At 43.6% G+C, this 20,217-nt stretch overlaps 1 protein-coding gene across 5 annotated transcripts in view; it reads left to right on the forward strand.

Annotated features, from left to right (window-relative positions):
• The window catches only part of mgaa (MAX dimerization protein MGA a), a 38,843-nt gene that overhangs the window by 6,405 nt on the left and 12,221 nt on the right, over positions 1 to 20,217 (forward strand). For 2 of the 5 annotated variants that reach the window (XM_049597030.1, XM_049597034.1), the window contains exons 3-16: positions 2,816 to 4,664; positions 6,329 to 6,434; positions 6,834 to 6,944; positions 9,672 to 9,800; positions 10,002 to 10,124; positions 10,245 to 11,071; positions 13,057 to 13,333; positions 13,703 to 13,851; positions 14,592 to 14,717; positions 16,919 to 17,024; positions 17,143 to 17,492; positions 17,731 to 18,111; positions 18,317 to 18,569; positions 19,991 to 20,185. In XM_049597030.1, coding sequence (XP_049452987.1) covers positions 2,816 to 4,664; positions 6,329 to 6,434; positions 6,834 to 6,944; positions 9,672 to 9,800; positions 10,002 to 10,124; positions 10,245 to 11,071; positions 13,057 to 13,333; positions 13,703 to 13,851; positions 14,592 to 14,717; positions 16,919 to 17,024; positions 17,143 to 17,492; positions 17,731 to 18,111; positions 18,317 to 18,569; positions 19,991 to 20,185 — 4,982 coding nt within the window. The remainder of the gene's footprint in view (positions 1 to 2,815; positions 4,665 to 6,328; positions 6,435 to 6,833; positions 6,945 to 9,671; positions 9,801 to 10,001; positions 10,125 to 10,244; positions 11,072 to 13,056; positions 13,334 to 13,702; positions 13,852 to 14,591; positions 14,718 to 16,918; positions 17,025 to 17,142; positions 17,493 to 17,730; positions 18,112 to 18,316; positions 18,570 to 19,990; positions 20,186 to 20,217) is intronic. The other 3 variants (XM_049597031.1, XM_049597032.1, XM_049597033.1) reach the window with 3 other exon arrangements.

Raw genomic sequence — 20,217 nt, forward strand, 5'->3', positions numbered from 1 at the left:
CATATATCATAGACCATCTACTCAATCAGTGCCCTGTGTTTCTGTTTTAGCATAGGTTTGGATTGGTGTCTTCATAATATGCAACTTTGCACTATGATGGGTATCTTTGCATGTCCTTACAAATGCCATGTTCAAAGGCCCACTTTCAGCCCGCACGGTTCAGGGTCAAATGAACAATCAAGCGGAAGTTTACACACGGGTGTGAGGCAGCTGAAAAAGTAGTTCCACAATTGAGATGAATAGCGAAAACACGGATGGAAACCACAGTTTGCCGCAATTTTTATGTCAAAACATCAAGGAACACCACTGACCACTTGGTGAGTTTCATGGCTTTGAAAACGAACGTTTAGGGTGGTTTTAGGACAGGTTCACACATGACCATATACAGCAGTGTTAAGCCAGGCAGGGCAAAGCCAAATTCTCAGAAAATGAGCAGTCATCACTATTTTGGTCTTAGCCACTCTATTTCATCATAAACAACCCAGAAATGGGGCCCAAAGTGCAAAATACCAGACTTCTCCTTTAAAGGGCCAGTGTGTAATATTTGGCATGGTTTATTGTCAAATCTGAATCTGAATCTGAATATTCTACCCATTAATATGTTTATATAAGTGTATAATCGCTATAAAATAAAATTCGTTTGGTTTTCGTAGCCTTATAATTATGCTTATATATATATGTATATATATATATATATATGTAGCAAGGGCCTTGCTTTAGAGAGGTCGCCATCTTGCGCTGCCATGTATGTAAGGCAGCCCTAGTGGACAATCCAGCCAGCCAGAGAACGCTTTTCGCGTGTATAAATAAACAAACGAAGACAGCGGAAGGAAGGAAGGAGGAGGAGGAAACAGCAGAGAGTGTTAGTAGTTCGTCGATGGAGAGTAGTGAAAAGGTTTTTTAGTTATAAAGTTTGCGAATGGACCACACTTACCACACAACAGGAGAGAATGAACCCGAACCGTCATCTGCGAGGAAAAGAAGACGCAACTTCACTCCTTGTGATGCACTCTCTGCGGCGCTTTTCCTCCTGATGATATATCTCCCCAATGATGGTAGCACCGAATCCCATTCTGTGCAGCCAAATGGGAGCGGAGGATTCAGTCTCTTGTCTCGCCCGCTCAGCATCGAAGTTCCTCATCTGTATGCTCCGGCTCAAACAGGCATGGCTCTGGGTCTGTGTCCGCTACAAGAAACTCTTCAAAATCGCGTTAAAAGTCGTCCATTGCAGCTACTATAGTCCGGAGATATTGCTAGGCTAAATAAACAGCTGAGCTCTGTTTACAGGCTACGCTGTCAGTCAGTGTGCGGGCTGGAGATTGGCGGAGCAGAGAGGGGAGAGGGTACCCGCTTGGTATTGTAAACGAGTATGTGTGTATGGAGTGTGTGTGTTACGCTAGTCAGAGTTTGGGACGGAGTCTTTTACCCCCAGGAGTGTTACCGGAGTTTTTGGAGTGCTCAAATAAACGGGCCTTTCCCCCCGAATGCTCCTCTGGTCTCCTGTGCGCGAGGAATTCATTACAATATCGTAACATGGCTTAGATTACTAAATAGACATTTACCTCGTCACTAGATAGACCTACTCCTGAAAAACTCGTGTCTGCGCAAGGCTTTTTGTCCCTACGAGGCCACCGTCATTTACCCAACGGGAGGGGTGAGCGAGTGAGCCCTGCAATCTAGAATTTGACCACTGATGTCACTGTTTTCAACGGTTTTCAACCCATTTTACACAGTGGCCCTTTAAGGTCCTCCATTGTGTTCGTTTACTGAGTCATGTTTCCTGTGTTGTGTTAGATATGATCACACTGCTTACGTCGTTAAAGGGGCCATTACCATCTGGCAATGATCCTGCCTACATTTAAGAGTACTGGCTGTGGTGGAAGTGCAAAACAGATCTAGGGTTTAGGTACTATCCATATGGGTTATGTTCGGGTATTAAGGGTACTTTAACAAATTCTTTGACTGAAACATGGCTTTTGTGTGAATGAGGGGTAGTACTTGTTGTGACAACAGACAGTAGCCAGATGTGGGAAACTTGGCTGGGATTGATGGGGGTATAAAGTTGCAGCATTAATGTGTTGACTTAATAATCTCTTGTGTTGTTACTCATTAGTCTAGTGGATGGCATGTCATAATTAAGCTCTGCAGTATATCATGACATAAATCAATACATTTACATGACAAAAGAGAATATTGATTTATTGTGCTAGTCCGACTAAAACCAGACTTTCAAAACACATGTAAACATGTTGGTCTGACTGATATCGTACTAAATCACATTTCTCAAAGTCAGACACCCATCACACCCATATCAGATCCAAACTGGCTTAGGTGATCTCCGCATGCTCCGCAGCGTCCGGCCCGGCCGTTGACCCGGAAGTCGAATAGCATTAAATGCGTAACAGAAGAAAAAGCTGGTTACAACATGGCAAAATCTACATCCAAAGCCATGCATTTTTGGACAAATGAAATGTACAGAGCTGTAAAGTTGTTCACCATGGTACCAGTTTGCCGCAAGCTAACCGTAGCTAACTTGTTTGTTGATTGTTTTGTATGTGACGTAGTAGGTCAACTGGAAAAAGGTCCAGTACTAACAAGCTGAAAGGGGGCATATCTCCATCTGTCAGACATACTTTGGTCAATAAATCAATTGCCCTCCCATGCTTGTATCCTGGGACAAGGACAGTAGTCCAATTAAATGGCCTAGTCGAGCTATAACCACAGCTCGACTTAACTGTGCATGTAAAAGTAATGAATGATGCTCAATAACACTGATGGTACTAATGTGATGTTTTTATTGTTTGATTTCCTTCAGCAGTAATTCACATCCAGCTCAGAAATTATTTTCTGAACTGATCCGGGAGGCTCACGTTTCACTGCATAGATGTGACATGGAGGAGCTGGGATTCACTAACAGCACGTCTCACAGAACTGAGCGAACCAACACTAAAACCACAGCTTTGAAAAGCAATGGACAAGATAATCCCAAAAAGGACAGCATATCTGTCAAAACACAAAGCAAAACATCACCTGCAAAGAAGGGTGAAGTTGTTGTATCAGAGAGGAAAGTTAAGGGAGATAAGGACCTTTTGAATTCACTGAATTGCAAAGACAATGTTGGGACAGTTCTAAAGTCTGAAATCAATAATGTTGCTGCTCCCGCAGTGTCCCAGAACTCCTCTGGTGACTCAGACCAACAATGTAAGTCTGAAGCTCCATCAGAGGCGAAAGTAAAGCAACATAAACGGCCAGCGCCTCTGCCTCTGCCTGCTCTTGCTCTTTTTTTGAAGCAGCATTCAACAAAATCTAAAGTAGCCAAGAGCAAGCTGGACTCTTCTCCTGCAGCACTCCCATCGGAATCTCTGTCTGATTCACAGAGTTCTGCTGCAACTCCTGTATGTTCGCCTTCTGATCAAGACCGCAAAGCAGCTGGTCCATGGAAGGACCTAACTGGATATATCACAAAGTCCAACAACCAGGACTCTGGACATGCTGCTGCACTTCCTAGACCAGATGAAATGGTTTTGAATCAGCCTTCCAGTCCGTTTTGTCCTGTTGCCACTACAGACCGAAAGGGACAAAGAACTCATTTCTTGGACTCTGTTTCAGTTGCTGAAAGCACAGGCTCAGAACTTGCAGTACAAGATGGTACACCAGTGTTACCCAACTCAGATCAGCCATCTTGTACCCTTGGGACATCTGTATCCACCATTTCCTCAACTCTTGCTACCTCTTCTACATCTTTCATTTCGTCACCAACCCTCGACACAGTGTTACCTGCCCCAAACTCACCACAAACACCAACCATCACTGAGTCTTCCACACTACCTTCAGACTCGCCAACTATGAAGTCTGATTCTTTGCTACCTGACCCAGAGTGCTCTTCGTTTGGCTTTGAGCCTTTGTCCCCTGCAAGCTCTCCAGAACCCTTACCTTCCCTGCCCATCTTGTTAGCTCTAGATCTTGACTCCACTACTCCTGAACCACCTCCAAAAGCAGTATCTCCCAAAGAGTTGCAGCCAAGTGAAGACTCTGCTGCCTCTGTGTTTAAATGGCACACAGTGTTACCTCAAAGTAGGCCGTACATGGACACTTCATTCACAACATTTCAACCTACAACACAGACTCTTCCTTTAGAGTCTGTTCCGTCACCTTTGTTGCCTTCCCAGTCTCCTTCCCACTCTGAACCACAGACTCTCGACACCTCCACATCCACATCCACACCTCCCCCTGATTCTGCTCCATCATTTCAAGAAAATGAATCGCTGCCCTTCCCTGCAGAGCTGTCCCCCCTTGCACTTCACTTGCCGCTGTCTCCAACCTTTTCTTCATTAGATGGAGATGCATTGTCACCCACGCCTTCAATCGCAGACCTTGTGCACTTTTTCTCCACCGAAGATGACTTTGGGATGGAGGTGGAGTTTTCAAACACAGAGGCAGTAGCTGCTCCCTGCCCACCTCCAAGCGCAATAGAGGCAAATACACGCAAGCCTTCTCAGCAGGTGCAACCAGCCAAAAAACCCTGCAAGGGCAAAAAGAAGTCCCAGCGGCAAAAGCTTGCCAAGACAGATGTAGATCAGAACATGGATGCTGCCACCTACACTAACATGAGGCCTAACTTGGAGGAAGTTGAGGAGCAGTTATTTATCTCATTCACCTCAAAGGTAAAATGAAATAAAATATAATCTGTTTTCATGTGACCAATAATTTATCTGTAGCACATTAGTAAAGGCATACTACGCAGGATTATCCTAAAAAACTATATATTAACACATAAAAAGTACTCTCTCAGCTTATGATCATACCCACAGGAACAAATTTTTGCTTAGGGGTTCTGCACAGTATAAATGTGCGCACATCACTATATATGTTTAAGGTGGCTGCCAGCTGCAGACCACTGTTCAAGACCAACAAGCAACAACACTGGTTCTTTTAAAGCAGGATATCGGGGGCATTATCAGCCGTGATTGTACCACCAAAAGTGGGTATTTTAAGCCAAACCATGATCTTTTCCTATCATTAACCCCAGCACTGTTGAAAGGTAAAGTTTCAACATATTCATTAATGAGGTAAAAATGTCAAAAATCTGTGCTTTGCAGATATGAACAATTTGATAATTTATTCTGGCAATTATGATGAGGAGCTACAGGAATGTGCGCACTCTTTCCTCAGACAGTTTCTCTCTGGACTGCGTGTGCCAGAATTTCAAAATATTTCTTTTTCAGTGGTGGTGGACATCCAGTTGTCGGTTTGCTGCAGCAACTCCTATATCCTGGGCAAAACATAATATTACGTCCACTTATCATCCTCTCCATCATTAGATGCAATAAAGCTCTATCCCAATGGATATACCCCTGCAGCTGTAGTTCCCTTCGTCCAAGATATTTTATGAATCTAAGGGTACTTTCACACCTGCCCTGTTTGGTTTGATTCAGTCAAACTCAAGTTCGTTTGCCCTCTCAGTGCGGTTTGTTTGGGCAGGTGTGAACACAGCAATCACACTCAGGTGTGCACCAAAACAACCAGACTGAGACCTTCTTGAAGAGGTGGTCTCAGTCTGGTTACAAATGAACTCTGGTGCGGTTGGTTTGTGGTGAGAAGGTGTTCCGACCTGGATGTGAAGCAACTGCAGTCACATGACACATTGTTTGGGTTAAACATGAGCATGTTACAGTCCTGGAGGATTATTAATGTGCACCTCCTCCTGTACTGCCTTAATATGCACATTCAGCACATCCAATGCATCAAAACATTGTTTTCTAGTTGGAGCCGCGCCTTGTTTTCAAACTGTATGCTTTGACTAAAATGAACAATGACAGCAATATAGTCCACGATGAGCAGCGCTAAAATCAACCTGCGTAGTTGTCCCTCCATTGTGACATTAGAAAGTGTCACATTTATCTTGCAAGTGTACTCTTCTTCAACATTTGCTTTACTTCCTGGATTTTTCCAAAATGGAAATTCTGACCAATCAAGAGCAGCTTTCTCACACAAGGCATTTGATCTGGTCCTCTTGTAAATGCTGCTGTGAGAACAGGAACCAACGTCTGCCGTGAATCATTATTTATCTAGGAACTATAAAGAAATGAAAGTAATGCTAACAAGGCTAAGAGTCAGAATTTTTTCATCTTCCACAGGAAGTCTGAAAGATTAATAAATTGTCTAATTGTAAATACCGCAGCTTTATGGTCAACATATTTTTTATTCTGTTGAGTCATTTCCTTTTGTGAGGTGTAACGAACATCAGAGCTTTTGACTGATAGTCTTGTTTCTAATACAGCATCTGACTCAATGTACTCATACAGAAAATCCAAAACTCATATTTCAGGAGGCCCTCAAACTTCACATTGCGGACTCCTCTGTTGGAACGGCCTCACAGCCTCAGACGACACCTGAATGTCAACTGCAAGAAACTGCTGACGCACCTGAGAATGGTAACGGTCATGCTAGTACAGTTAACAGGAAGAAGAGGCTAATGCTTAGTTAGCAGGATGTTGTTCTTATATTAACTCACACTGGTTAGCCACAAATAACTACTAATAACATCACCTCGCATTTTTAACTACCATGACATGAACTAGAATCAAACAGCTAGTGTAGCCTATTATAAGATATGCTAATTTTTTTATAGCAGACATGAAGTCAATATCTAAAAACCTAATACAACACTGATGATGTAGCGCCCTTTTGGCCCGACCTGGTAGCACTCTTCAGCCTGCCCTCACTGTTTGAGCTAAGCTAAGCTAACCACATCCTGGACAATGCAACAAGCTCAAACCGGTGTGATGTGATGTTTAATGGAGAGTGGATGCGATGAGGTTGTTTGTCTTCAGTAGAGACAGCAGAGAGTTTGGAGGAGAAGATCGCTGCATACGAGAAGATTCTTCTGAGAGACTTGAAGCTGATGAGACACAGACAGGTGATCCATCCTGTGCTGCAGGAAGGTATGTTCAACTGTAGTCAGAGAAATGCTTAAGATACCATCATTTTAATGTTCGTATTCCACGTTAAAGGCAGAAAGTACAGACAGTAAAGTTATTTCAAGGTTCAGACAGGTTGTTGACATGTTGTAATACATTCAGGGCTGAATTCACAAAAGGATTGCGTGGCTTTTGCGGCTGCTAAACCGGTAAAAATGGAGCAAACAGATACCGTCTAATTCACAAAGCACGCGCAGAGGGTGAAATGCTCCACTAACTGTACTGCCAAGCAGATTGCATCTCGGTGCTCCGGTGTTATTTGCACGTATTTAAAAGAGGTAATATGCATATATTTGACGCAAAAATTGCCTCTTTCTATGCAAATGAGCCTCATTGATAAACAATGTCTAATTCACTAACACCAGCGCTAATAGCCACACGCAGTTTGAGTGAAGTAAATAACATCTTTAGAAAGCTGGTGCAAACTGGGCACTCCTCTGTGGAAGCCTCTCGCCCAGACTTTCCAGTGATCGTGGCAGCAGTGATCGTCTGTTAAATCAGTCTGTAAATAATATTTTGACATTATTATTATAATCATTATCACTTTAATGGCATCTGAAGATATTGATGTGTTGAACAGGTGACAGTCTGCAGTCGTTCTCAGAACTCTTCTCTTCTGTCACGCACTTCAAAAGCAACTTTAGATAATTTATTTTACGAAACGGGGGAAACAAACGTGAACAAAAACGGTTCCATAATTCATATTAAATTCAAAAGATAACGAAAAAACAGCTACAAGTGAGAGGGAATAGTGATAAAGTGGTCAAACTTGGTCAAATCCACAGCCTCAACCCATCTGACACTGTTAGACTGACTCACCAGCAGACATCACTACATGAGGGTATACACTATTCAGTACTTTGCCAAACAAAGTCTGCCATTGTTCTGCCACGGTGTTCTTGGCGCAAAGCCAGCATTTATACTTTGCCATGTGGCTAATTGCAATCAGGGGCAAATCAGGGGCAAACTGCACTCAGCTGGCAAACTTTGTGGGCGTGTTTGCGCTGGTATGTCATTAGCGCAATATCCTTTGTGAATAGGACGTTAAGACGGAGCAAACTGCGGGTGCAAGTGAAGTGCAATTCAAGGTGCTATCAGTGGCTGCAGTTCATTCTTTGTGAATTCGGCCCTCAGTTTTAAGTGATTATTTCAGCAGCTGCCATAGAACTTAACTACAAAATATGAAGCTGTACTCTGACTTTGGACACTTTACAGCACACTACATCCCTCTGTCCTTGGATAAGCACAAATGTAAGGAACCGAGTCACTTTCTGCCAATTCAGAATGGACCTGCTACCCACATTTGGACTGCGACCTACAAGTTGGGAACCAATGTGATGGTTTATGTGCATGACATTATTAATTAAAAGTGTATACTAATAGTTGGAGTATGTCTAATAATGATAGCAGCAGTATTAGGCATCAGGCAGGACCCCGGCAGCAGCGTAACCACGACCCATGATCCAAGTGCAACTGTGATCCATAAGAACCTGCGAGACAAGGGGGCACAAAGGATCCGAGAAAAAATTAGTAACATGCATTAATAGAACGTGAATGTTTGCAGATAAAGAGAGAGTGAGCAGGAGAAAGGAGCTTGTTGTGTCATAGGTAGTCCCCCAGCAAAATAGGCCTATAACAGCCTTACTAGGGGCTGGCCAATGGTAAGCCTGAGCCAGCCCTGACTATGACCTTCATCACTGACAAAAGTCTTAAGGGCCTGACACAATAAGCCAACAGTTGGTTGTTGGTCAAAGTTGGGCTGCTGGTGAGCTTCTGCCAGCCACGTCGGTGCGGTGTGTTCAGTATTGTATCACCTTGTCACCCCTCATCAGCTTTTTATGGCCCATTTAGCATGTTGAATTGGCAACGCAGCATGTTGGCCAAAGGAATACTCTGACTCAGTGCACAAGAAGCCAAACAGATTTGAGGAAAGTAAACAAAGAGCTAAAGTCCAGGGGGAGTGAGACTAAAACAGACTTGTTACTTGGGTAAGATTATTTTTCTTTTGCCACTGAGCTCTTTAGCAAAAACATTTTATGATGGTTTGTGTTACTGTTCAGTAGCACACAGTGTTGTGCTCTGGTCTTTCAATTTTGGAAATTTGTTGTTAGTATGCTGGCTAACGTGCACGGTCTTGAATGACAATTACAGACAACTGCTGTCGGCTGGTGTAGAGGGTTATTTCCTCTCATGCACGCATGGAACGTACGTGCTGGTCAACCGTCGGCTGTATTCTTTGCGGGGTGTTAATGTGCAGCTTTTTTGGCTGAGACACAGTGTCATCAGGTGACACAACAGGAGGCCTTTGTTGCCGATAGCTTTCTGAAGTTGGTTTGGTGTGTCTATTCTTGTCTGCCTTTCAAACTGAAACTGGAAGATGGTTCCAGAGAAGATGAGCCTGATAGCTGAATGCTCTGGCCCACATTAAACTTTGGAGACTCAAGTACCCCTGCATTTTCTTAGCTCAGTGTTTATAACTCTGTAGCATCTCAAGATGCTAATTAGGCTGTAAACAAAGACTGGTGCTCAGAAGAGGATGTCTTGGCTCGGATATCTTCTATCCAGAACCCCCAAAATATTGGCAATTGCCCTCTGATGCCAAATCATCATCAAACTGATAGCGGATAGGTTCACAGATTGATGTCCCATAGACCCAAACTGATTTCAGTCTGTTTTTCTCTGTAAACTCAGTTGGTCTGAAGCTGAGCCTGCTGGATCCGACTCTGGCCATAGACCTGCAGTACCTGGGAGTCCGTCTGCCCATCCCCCCTCCTGGAGTCTCTCTGGAGCCGCTGACCCAGGAGCTGCCGCCGTCTCAAGGTCACTACTGTCAAACTTACCCCACTCAGGTTTAGAGAAAGATGGGGCTCCTGCCGCTGATTGGCAGCTTACATATTTACAGATTTCATAGAAAGTGAAGCTTGAGTTCTTGATTCTGTCATAACGTGTAGTGCAGTATCATACTATAGAAGTATTCATCTCATTGACTCTCAGTAACTTTCTGTTGTTCTTTGTCTCCAGGTGTTTCTGCAGCTTTTGTGTCACGGACAGGAAAAACAACAGATGTGACTCAGATTAAAGGTTGGAGAGGGAAATTCACTCCATCAGAGGCTCCACCCCCTCCAACAGCAACCAAACCTGAAGGTGCCTCACAGCTTTGACAACATTAAAAAGGATTTATCAAGAACACAGATAGTGGAACACTTCAACATACATGGTATAAATACTTATTTTGAGTTCATGTTTTTGTATTGTGTCCTATAGCTGGTCCCAGTTCAGATCCGCCAAAGAAGAACCTGTCTGCGTTCTGCAGCGACATGTTGGATGAGTATCTTGAGAATGAAGGGAAGCTGATTGATGAGCGAGCCGCCAGCTTCTCTCAGCCTCAGGTGGAACCGGTAGTGTATGAGCTGCCTACCAGGAGCACCAGCTACGTTCGAACCCTCAACAGTGTCCTGAAGAAACAGCCCAGCAGCTTCCCCACCTCAGACCTCATATCTGGGTTTGTCCCCCCGTCCAAGAGACCTAAACTCCCCGTCAGAGAGACCAAAACATCAAGGAAAGGAAACATGAGGCAGAAAGGTCCAAAACACCACAAACACAGTGCAGAACCAGGTTTAACAGCTGCACTCAGTCCAGCTGAATCAAACCTGTTCCCTAAACAATCCACAGTCCCAACAGCCACTCTCTCATCAGAACACACAGACCCCGTCACTGAACCTCACACACCAAAGAAACACCGCCTGAAAGTCCAATTGGACCACACAGAACCGTTAACTCTCTCTTCTCAACCCAAGAAGAGGAAGAAGCTCAAACCCAAGACCTTGTCCCAGACCCTCAGTCCCCTCAAGTCCACCCTCCCCCAGCCTGGCGTGTCAGAGGACATGGCTCCGCTGGAGTCTGACTCTGAACTGGGGACCGCTGTCGATCAGAACACAGAGAGCAGCAGGCAGAAGAACGGGCCGCCGATGACCCGAGCTATGCTGAAGCAGAAGGACCTGGAGGACGAGGTTGTGTGGGGAGGGCGACCTAGGACCAGCATCACAGAGGAGAGGGCCACTGTTGCTCTGACATCACTTTTTACATTGATGGTAAGAGATCACAGCTGCAGGTGTCCACGCTGACAACAACCTGAGTGTGTTTAAGAAATATAAAGCTGCAGTTCTCATTTTCAGTTTAAAATAAAGACACACACAGAAAATTAAAAATAGATTTATTTTAAAAGTCGGAAGGATATAATTAACTAGATAAGATCCATTCTCTCTTCATAAATGACCAAAATAAGTAACTTTTGTTTTCATTTTATTTTTGTTGATTGACTTATCAATTGAATGAATGTTCCAGAGCTGCAATACGATCTGCGTACTGAACATGATCAGTCAGACGCACACAAATGCAATTATAGAAAGTAGCTACGTACTTTTACACAAGTACTGTACTTAAGTATGGTTTAAGGTATGTGGTTCCTCTGATTAATTTGATTAATGTGGCTCCTGTGGTTAATGTGTTTTTTCTGGTTCCTTTTGTTCCTCTGTTTAGTGTGGACCCTTTGGTTCCTCAGGCTAATGTGGTTTCTATGGTTAATGTGGTTCCTCTTGTTCCCGTAGGGTTTTCTGGTTCCTGTGGTTCCTCTTGCTTCCGTAGGTTTTTCTGGTTCCTGTGGTTTCTCAGGTTAATGTGGTTTCTATGGTTAATGTGGTTCCTGTGGTTCCTCTTGCTCCTGTAGGTTTTTCTGGTTCCTGTGGTTCCTCTTGCTCCTGTAGGTTTTTCTGGTTCCTGTGGTTTCTATGGTTAATGTGGTTCCTGTAGTAAATGTGGTTCCTGTAGTTAATGTGGTTCCTGTAGTAAATGTGGTTCCTGTAGTTAATGTGGTTCCCCTTGTTCACGTGGTTCCTCAGGTTTATGTGGTTTTTCTGGTTCCTGTGGTTCCTCAGGTTAATGTGGTTTCTATGGCTAATGTGGTTCCTGTAGTTAATGTGGTTCATCTTGTTCACGAGGTTCCTCAGGTTAATGTGGTTTCTATGGTTAATGTGGTTCCTGTGGTTAATGTGGTTCCTCTTGTTCCCGTGGTTCCTCAGGTTTATGTGTTTTTTCTGGTTCCTGTGGTTTGTCAGGTTAATGTGGTTCCTGTGGTTAATGTGGTTCCTCAGGTTAATGTGGTTTCTATGGCTAATGTAGTTCCTGTAGTTAATGTGGTTCCTCTTGTTCCCGTGGTTCCTCAGGTTTATGTATTTTTTCTGGTTCCTGTGGTTTGTCAGGTTAATGTGGTTCCTGTGGTTAATGTGGTTCCTCAGGTTAATGTGGTTTCTATGGCTAATGTAGTTCCTGTAGTTAATGTGGTTCCTGTGGTTAATGTGGTTCATCTTATTCACATGGTTCCTCAGGTTTAATGTGGTTTTTCTGGTTCCTTTTGTTCCTCTGTTTAGTGTGGACCCTTTGGTTCCTCGGGCTAATGTGGTTTCTGTGGTTAATGTGGTTCCCGTGGTTCCTCAGGTTTATGTGTTTTTCTGGTTCCTGTGGTTTGTCAGGTTAATGTGGTTTCTATGGCTAATGTGGTTCCTGTGGTTAATGTGGTTCCTCAGGTTTAATGTGGTTTTTCTGGTTCTTTTGGTTCTTCTGGTGAAGTTAGTTCCTTTGATTGATGTGTTTTTTTCTGGTTCCTGTGGATCCCCGGATTAATGTGGTTTTTCTGGTTCCTGGTTCTTCAGGTTAATGTGGTTCCTGTGGTTAATGTGGTTCCCCTGGTAATGTGATTCCTCTGGTTAAAGTGGTTCCTGTAGTTAATGTGGTTCCTATGGTTAATGTGTTTTTCTGGTTCTTGTGGTTCCCCTGGTTAATGTGGTTCCTGTAGTTCCTCTGGTTATGTGGGTTTTCGGGTTCCTCTTGATCATGTGGTTTATTTGGTTTGTAAGGTTAATGTGCTTTCTTTTGTTCCCGTGGTTCATGTGATTTTTCTGGTTCTTGTGGTTCTTTTGATTAATGTGGTTCCTCTGGTTGAGTTGGTTCCTTTGGTTACTTTGATGAATGTGATTCCTCTTGTTAATGTGGTTCTTTTGTTTCTGTGGTCCCCCCTCAGGGTTTTGTCAGTGAGAACCCGACCGCTCCCATCCAGCTGGTGCGGAGACAAGCCCCTCTCTGCCTGAACGAGTTCTGCCGGCTGGGCTGCGTGTGCTCCAGTCTGTCCCACTGCGTCAGGATCAGTCACTGTGGCCGGCCCCAGTGCATGCTGGGCTGCAGCTGCCTCAAACAGAAGGTGGTCCTCCTCAAGAACCTGGACGCCTCTGACTCCAGTCCCTCCCAGCAGGGGAACGTCAAGAAGAAGAAGAGGAAGAGGAGGATGAAGATGGCCTACAGTAAGTCCATCACCTGCTCAGCCTCATTAATTATTCATCCAGTCAGAGAGCTTCAGGCTCACTCTGAACATGTTTTGATCCATTCGGCGGCTGTGGTGCTGAGTTTGTTCTGACTGCAGTCACAGATGGCTGCTGAGGCTCATGGGTGCTGCTGCTCAGGAGGTCATGCACTGAAATTCTTGTCAGCAGGGAGAAGTAAAACAAAAACAAAATAAACAATATAAAAACATGTGCGCTGGCCCAGAATTTTACAGTTGGCTTTAGGGAACTGCTTCCCTGATTCACTCTGTCATCATGTGACATCATGTGAAATAAAAAAGCCTCCATGTTGATCAGCTGCTGTTTGTCTCTGCTGTGTTGAACTTGTAGTCCTGAAGGAGGCGGACAGTGTTTCCCAGCCTGCAGAGCGGGTCCGGGTGCTTTGGAAGAGGGACAGCGGAGACTTGGATCCAGACCCGATCAGCGTCCCTAAACCAGCAGCCCTGTCCCACCCCCCTGTGAAAACTGTAAGGCCTCAGGTATGATACTGATACACAGCCTCACAGCTCTCTGACATTTATGTGACATGTTAATATCACACCTGTAACTTCTCCCACAACAGCTCTAAGTACATTGTATTGTTTTATTTTCCTAATCCTCATGTTTACTCTCATTTTGCTCATAATTATTGCACGCTGGCCTTTTTACTTCCCTGGAGTAACATGAAAACATGTGACGCATAAAATCTTTTAATCTTGTGGATGTTTGGAGCAGAACTGAACAGACTCTAAAATGCCATCAGATACTGAGAGAATAAATTTCCCTCACGGTCTTTTAGAGTCCAAGTTTTACTTCCTCTGATGCCTCGTGTATTGACCAACAGTCCAAAACATGAATTAAAAAAGTTAAATGAGTTATAACAGATATTTTACTTCAGTAATAGTAGTAATACCACAATGTAGAAATACTCTGGATTCGAAATGTTCCAGCCAGAAACCAGCACCATGTTGAACTTGCGCATGTCTTGAGTCAGTCAATACAATCTGAACATTTTATATGTTTTTCTTCTCTGTGTCGATGAACTCCACGACCCCACTGTTGTTTAACTTCCTGTTCTCTGTAATTCAATGACCCTCTGGTGACTACCTGTAAAGTCATGAAGTATCTCTGCAGATTTACTTCAGTATGAAACACAGCATTTTTCTTTATAACCAACACAAACAGCCTTTTCCATCGTAGTGAAGTTTGATAACAGTGTTGTCTCTGTGTCTGTCTGCAGGAGAGACGACAGGACAGCAGCAGCAGCGGCAGCAGCTGTGCCAGAGTCAGAGCTTACAGAGGGAAGAAGAAGAGCAGCAGGAAACAGAAGACGAAGGATCAACTGCAGAGTCAGGACGATCCACCGGTAACACCTTCAGTCTGTGTGTCACATTCACAAGTCATGAGAGCTGATGTCAGGTCAGCTGTTAGGAAGGAGACTGACTATGTTCACTTGCACAGACATATTCCAGTTTTTGCCCTTACTTCATAAAAGACAATGTTCCAGTTGAGCTGTTAAATAATGAAAATGAATATTCCACTAATATTTCTGTTCACATGTAACCGTGCATACTATTGAAAAGTAGAAGAACTGAAGCATCAAAATACGATTTTTTTCCACCATTGACAGATTTGTTGGATTGTGTGAACACAGCCTCACTCTTCCATCCCTTCAACCACCTTCTTGAAAAGGTCGGCGTCTGTGATATTTGTCACAAATCGATCGTCGCAAATTGAGCCTAGCGTTATTTCAGGCATAGTCTCTATATACAGACTTTACATTGAGTGAATGTAGAGTCTGTAGGCAAACCCCGGAGGTCTTGCCTCCAGGAGAAGAGCGGAAGAGCCCTGGTTTCCGGTGCTAGGCTGTTTGAAGTCCGCGTGATATTGATCAATCACGTTTGAGCCGGCTGCAGTTGTTGCCAGGTTAAACGGTCCGTGCAGTGAACTAACGAGGTGGAACATAATTGGCGTCACTGCAAACTCTGAATCCATCGCAATGGTTCAGCATATTTACTTATATATAAACGAAAGTCGGAAGCAGAAATTCACCTCCTCAAACCGGAATGCCAAAAAATCGGGGGTCTGCCCCCAGAGGCTATATCGCTGTCTGCCGGAAGTCAGACACCCAATACAGCCGATGGGTTCCGAGAATGGTTCAGGCAGGACACGATGTCAAGCTCAGCTAACATCTCAGCGGCATCAGCTGATCTCAAACAGCTCAGTCAACTGTTGATGCTTCCTCTGCAATTCGCTTTGCAACCCGCCTCCACCCCAGCTCCTCCTTGTCATGCTGCATCTAACTTATCAATGTCATTTCTGTTTCTCATTGATGCTGCCCTGTTCTGTTCCAGGGGGGGTCTTTGCTGCTGCTTTCTCTGCCTTAGGCTTTCCGTGTAGGCGCATTGAAGGGCAGAGAGGTGTGCTCTCTCTGCCTCAGGCCTTCCTTGTATGCACATGGAAGGGCGGATAAAATTTAATATAATTTTCATTGTAGAGCTGCATGCAGCGTATTGATTCCCTCAGCCTCCCTCTCTGTTTATTATGAGACTACTGCTGAGAGAGTGTGAGCTCTGTGTCTGGGACAGAGTCGAGCCATTTCGATGTTGATGGGAGTTTGTTGAGGCCTTTAAACAGCTCATGTTAGATGTTAGCCACTGCTGCTGTTAGTTGGTGATAACCGGACAGAGAGAGCAGGAAGAGAGTGGCTCACAGAGATGGTCATTTAGTGCATCACAGTGCCTTTGAAATGACTCTTTTCACTATCAGAATTTGATCCATTGAATCTGATAACATTTAGAAAGTCTAGAAGAGCTGAGCAGTTAAATTATTGTATCCCCATTTAAGTTAGTGTAGCGCTAAACAAGTTAGCTGCTTGGCCAGTGGACAATTTGGGTAATTTCATACTGTGGAAATTGAGTTTGTTTTTTTTAGCAACTTTCATAGGAAAAAACAGGGCCCTGCCGCCCTCCGATGCCGTATCCAGTTCTCTTTATACATCCATGCCGATGAGGTGATTATAACGATCATTGTTGCATCTTGATGCGTCAAAATTTTTGATATCTATACCGGATTTGTTTTCTCTCCTTGTACGACTACTTTTAAAACTGTGTATTTGAGTTTACTTCCATTATCTTTTATTAATACAATCATAGTTATAAATAGAACTAAAAAGTAGCAGACATGTTTACGTCTGTTACATTTATCGATCTAGTTGGTTCATCACTAATGAACATAGAGCCGGTCTTAAAGAGTTGTTACAGGTGATCATAATGTCGAGAATCAGGTTTTAAATGATCAGTTTCTGACTTTTCTGCATCGTGGCATAATCTTACAAGAGAGAATTACGATGCAGCTAAGAATTGATTTGTTTCTTTGAGGTGGGACGAGAGGAACAAACAGGTGGGAAGTTGCTGCTGCTGTTGCAGGATTAACAGAACCAGAGATGATTAATACAGAAACTGGAAATAATCAAAACAAACTCAATGTCCCAAAGATCTGTATCACTCAACCTTTAACAGTTTTAATACCATGCTGTTATCTGACAGTCTGATATTTGTCCTCCAGGAGACGTCTAAAGATGAAAAGTCTAAAAAGGTTCGGCTGAAGCCTTTGAAACAGAGAGACCTGACGCTGAAGAACACAGAGACCAAACCCTCCAGTCCTCCACCAGGTGGGTTTACAGACGTCAGCTCATCCCGACTCACCGCAGTAATCTGTGAAGTCTTTATGAAACCCGTCTCTGGAGACATGACAGAAGTGATGATTAAGGTTTCTGTGTTTATCATCAGCAGCTGATCCGCTGCCGCTGGCTCCCTCCACCCGGTCTCCAAGTCCTCCGTCCGAGCCGCCTCCAAAACCGTCGAAGCGTCTGATCATCCTGGCGGAGTGTAAGTGGGAGAACGACAGCGACCGCAGCCTGGTGCTGAAGAATCTGTGCGAGGCGATGGCGTGGGACCGACTGGACGAACCTTTCTGGATCAAAAATTATCTCATCAGTCCCATTAGTCAGACTGTGGAGGACAGTGGTGGCAACCGCTGCATCCAGTACAAGATCCACATCTCCAGACCCCTGCTGGAGCCGGAGAAACCAGTGAAACCAGTGAAGCCACCACAACAGAGGGAGACAACACAACAGCAGGTTGGTCACGTTAACTACCGTCCTCCATTTTATCTGAGTGTTCATTTATTCTGTATAAAGAAAATAGAGTCCAACACGTCCTCAACAGTCTGCTACCCCACAATGCACCGTGTCACATCATACAGAGGTCATGTGACTCCACAGCTGTCAGTGATGACATAGCGTGATGATGAGTGATGGGTGTTATTTGATCACAGCTCCTGTGTGATGTTTTAAACGCCGCTGTGTCTTTGAGCAGGAACACCTGGAACAGGTTGTCATGAAGACGGAGCCTGTTGACAATTGGCAGCAGGAGGTGGCAGAGGACAAAGAAGAGGTGGAAGAGGCAGAGCCACTTGAAGACTGGCAGCGAGAGGTGATGGAGGACGAGGACGAGGCGGAGCCACTTGAAGATTGGCAGAGAGAGGTGGAGGAAGACGATATCGAGGAGGAGGCGGAGTCAACAGATCACCAGCTGCATGATGGGAGAGAGAGTGGCGGAGAGGAAACAAATATGACGTCAAAGAAGACGAAGAGGATGATGGTCAGCATGGCTCTGCCGTTCCTGACAGGAATCTCCCCCGCCGGCTTTCTCTTGGCCAATAAGAAGCAGCAGGGAGGAACAGACCACCTGGTCCAGGTAAGAGCGCCACGTATGGTTTTTACTGCAGTCTACATGTGTTAATCACAGTGTGAAGGTTTTAAAAAAATTAAAATAATGTGACAAAGTTATGTTTTTTTAGTTCATTGTTTCAATAATTTGTCATCAGACTGTTAAAGCTTGGGACACTGGAATAAATAAATGATGTTTTGTGATATTCTGACATTATTTTTTGTTTGTACAGGTGAATGGGAAGCTCTATCCTCTGGCTAAGATCCAGCTGGGGAGGATGGGTGCGCTCCATCCCGCGAACCGCCTGGCAGCATATCTCACTGGTCGGGTGGCGTTAAACAAGAAGCCACAAAGTTCCTCTTTCTCACCATCTAAACCTCCTCAGAACCAGAGTTCAGCCCCGACCGTCTCCTCATCTTCCTCTGTGGTTCCCATCCCAACACCCAAATCTCAGCCGTCAGCCACCATCCCAACCTCCATGACAGGTAAACATACTTAACATTTTTATTGTACAGCGTGTATCTGCCATTCAGTGGACATACAGCAGATGTACTGTACTTTCCAACAGACTCTACCCAAATAATGTGTTAGATGGATCAAGTAAACCAGCATCATTTCACTGAGGCTGTTTTCAGGAAAGATGCAGTGTTTAAATAATTTTAAGTGTTCTTGTTAAAAACATCTCAATGTTTTTTTTAACAAAAATATTTTTGCATTCAGCAACTATAACCAAAAAAATGTTAGTAAGCTACTGTAATTATTCTGAATTAATAATTTATCAATTATTTGCAGTGTTAATAAGCTAGCTGCTTGGCTAACGGGCAATAATAATAAAGACAATGTAGACAAGCTATGCAAATGTTAGCTATAACAGGTCGTAGATTGTCAAACTAACATTAACTGCCACACAAACATTTTATTAAAAACAGGAACAAAACAGCTCTCTTTTATTCCATGCCAACAAGCTAACAGCAGTTAGCTTAGTTAGTGAGTTTACCTGCTCTTTAAGCTACGTTGACTTGCTAATGAGTTTGCTAGCATTATAGAGCTAATTATAGCTACGTTTATATTTTTAAATCAACTGAAATAATGCATTAACTTGAAGAAAAAATTCTGCTTTTCTGAATTAAAGAGATGATAATCTTGTTTATTCAGAATAAAGAATTTACAACATAGAAATCTCGCTAATTCAGAAAAACAGAGCATTTTTTGCCTCAAGAGAATGCATTATGCTTCTGTGCAGATCATACTGACAAATGTTTTTGCTTTTTATAAAGATCAATGATGGAAACTCTATACATAATATGTTTTTGTATAAAATACAAACAGCTAGCAGGATTAATTATTAGTTGGTTAGCTCACAGGATAACACAGATAGCCTAGTGGCTAACGGTTAACTAGCTAACAATAGCTATTGGTAAAAAAAACAACAACACATCATTACTGCAATACTTTGTACTTTTTTCATGAGAAATTAACAGTTACGGCTGCACACAAAACTTATTTTATAACAACTTATTACTATAGCAATATGACAGGTTAAGTCCATTTTCTAACATCTCTGGTAGCAAGCTAATGATAGTCAGCTAGTGAGTTTACTGCGTCAATAAGGGACGGGAGTTATTAGCATTGGAGTGTCAGCATTAGATCAATTAACACAGTTTCATAGAAGCATGGCAGTGAAAATTAAATCTATAACAGGACAGGTAAACATCCACTGAGGAGGTTGTTGGTGTTTGATATGTTGAATTCAACTCTAACTGCAGTAATACTTTTATTAATGAATGCTCCAATGAACTGTAACAACAGAAATACTTTAATACTTAAACTCTAATGACAGTAATACATTGGTACATAACAGAAGTTACAGCTTTAAAATCTTAAACTGGGCGTCTGTCTGTCACAGTTCTTCAGCCTGCAGCAGTGAAGCTCGACCAATCAGCTGCCTGCTCTGACCAGAGCGCAGATGAAGCACCTGAGGGGGTGGGGACCCGGGTCGTCACTTTGAAGGTGTACCCGCGTTCAAGGGGAGGAGGCACTCAGTTCAGAGTGATACCCCCAGCTTCTGGAAGCTCCGCCCCCACGTCGGGTAATATTAAAGGTCAGTTTAATGAGGACAAAATCATCATTAGA

Source organism: Epinephelus fuscoguttatus, linkage group LG14 (assembly GCF_011397635.1).
Source record: "Epinephelus fuscoguttatus linkage group LG14, E.fuscoguttatus.final_Chr_v1".
NCBI lineage: Eukaryota > Metazoa > Chordata > Actinopteri > Perciformes > Serranidae > Epinephelus > Epinephelus fuscoguttatus.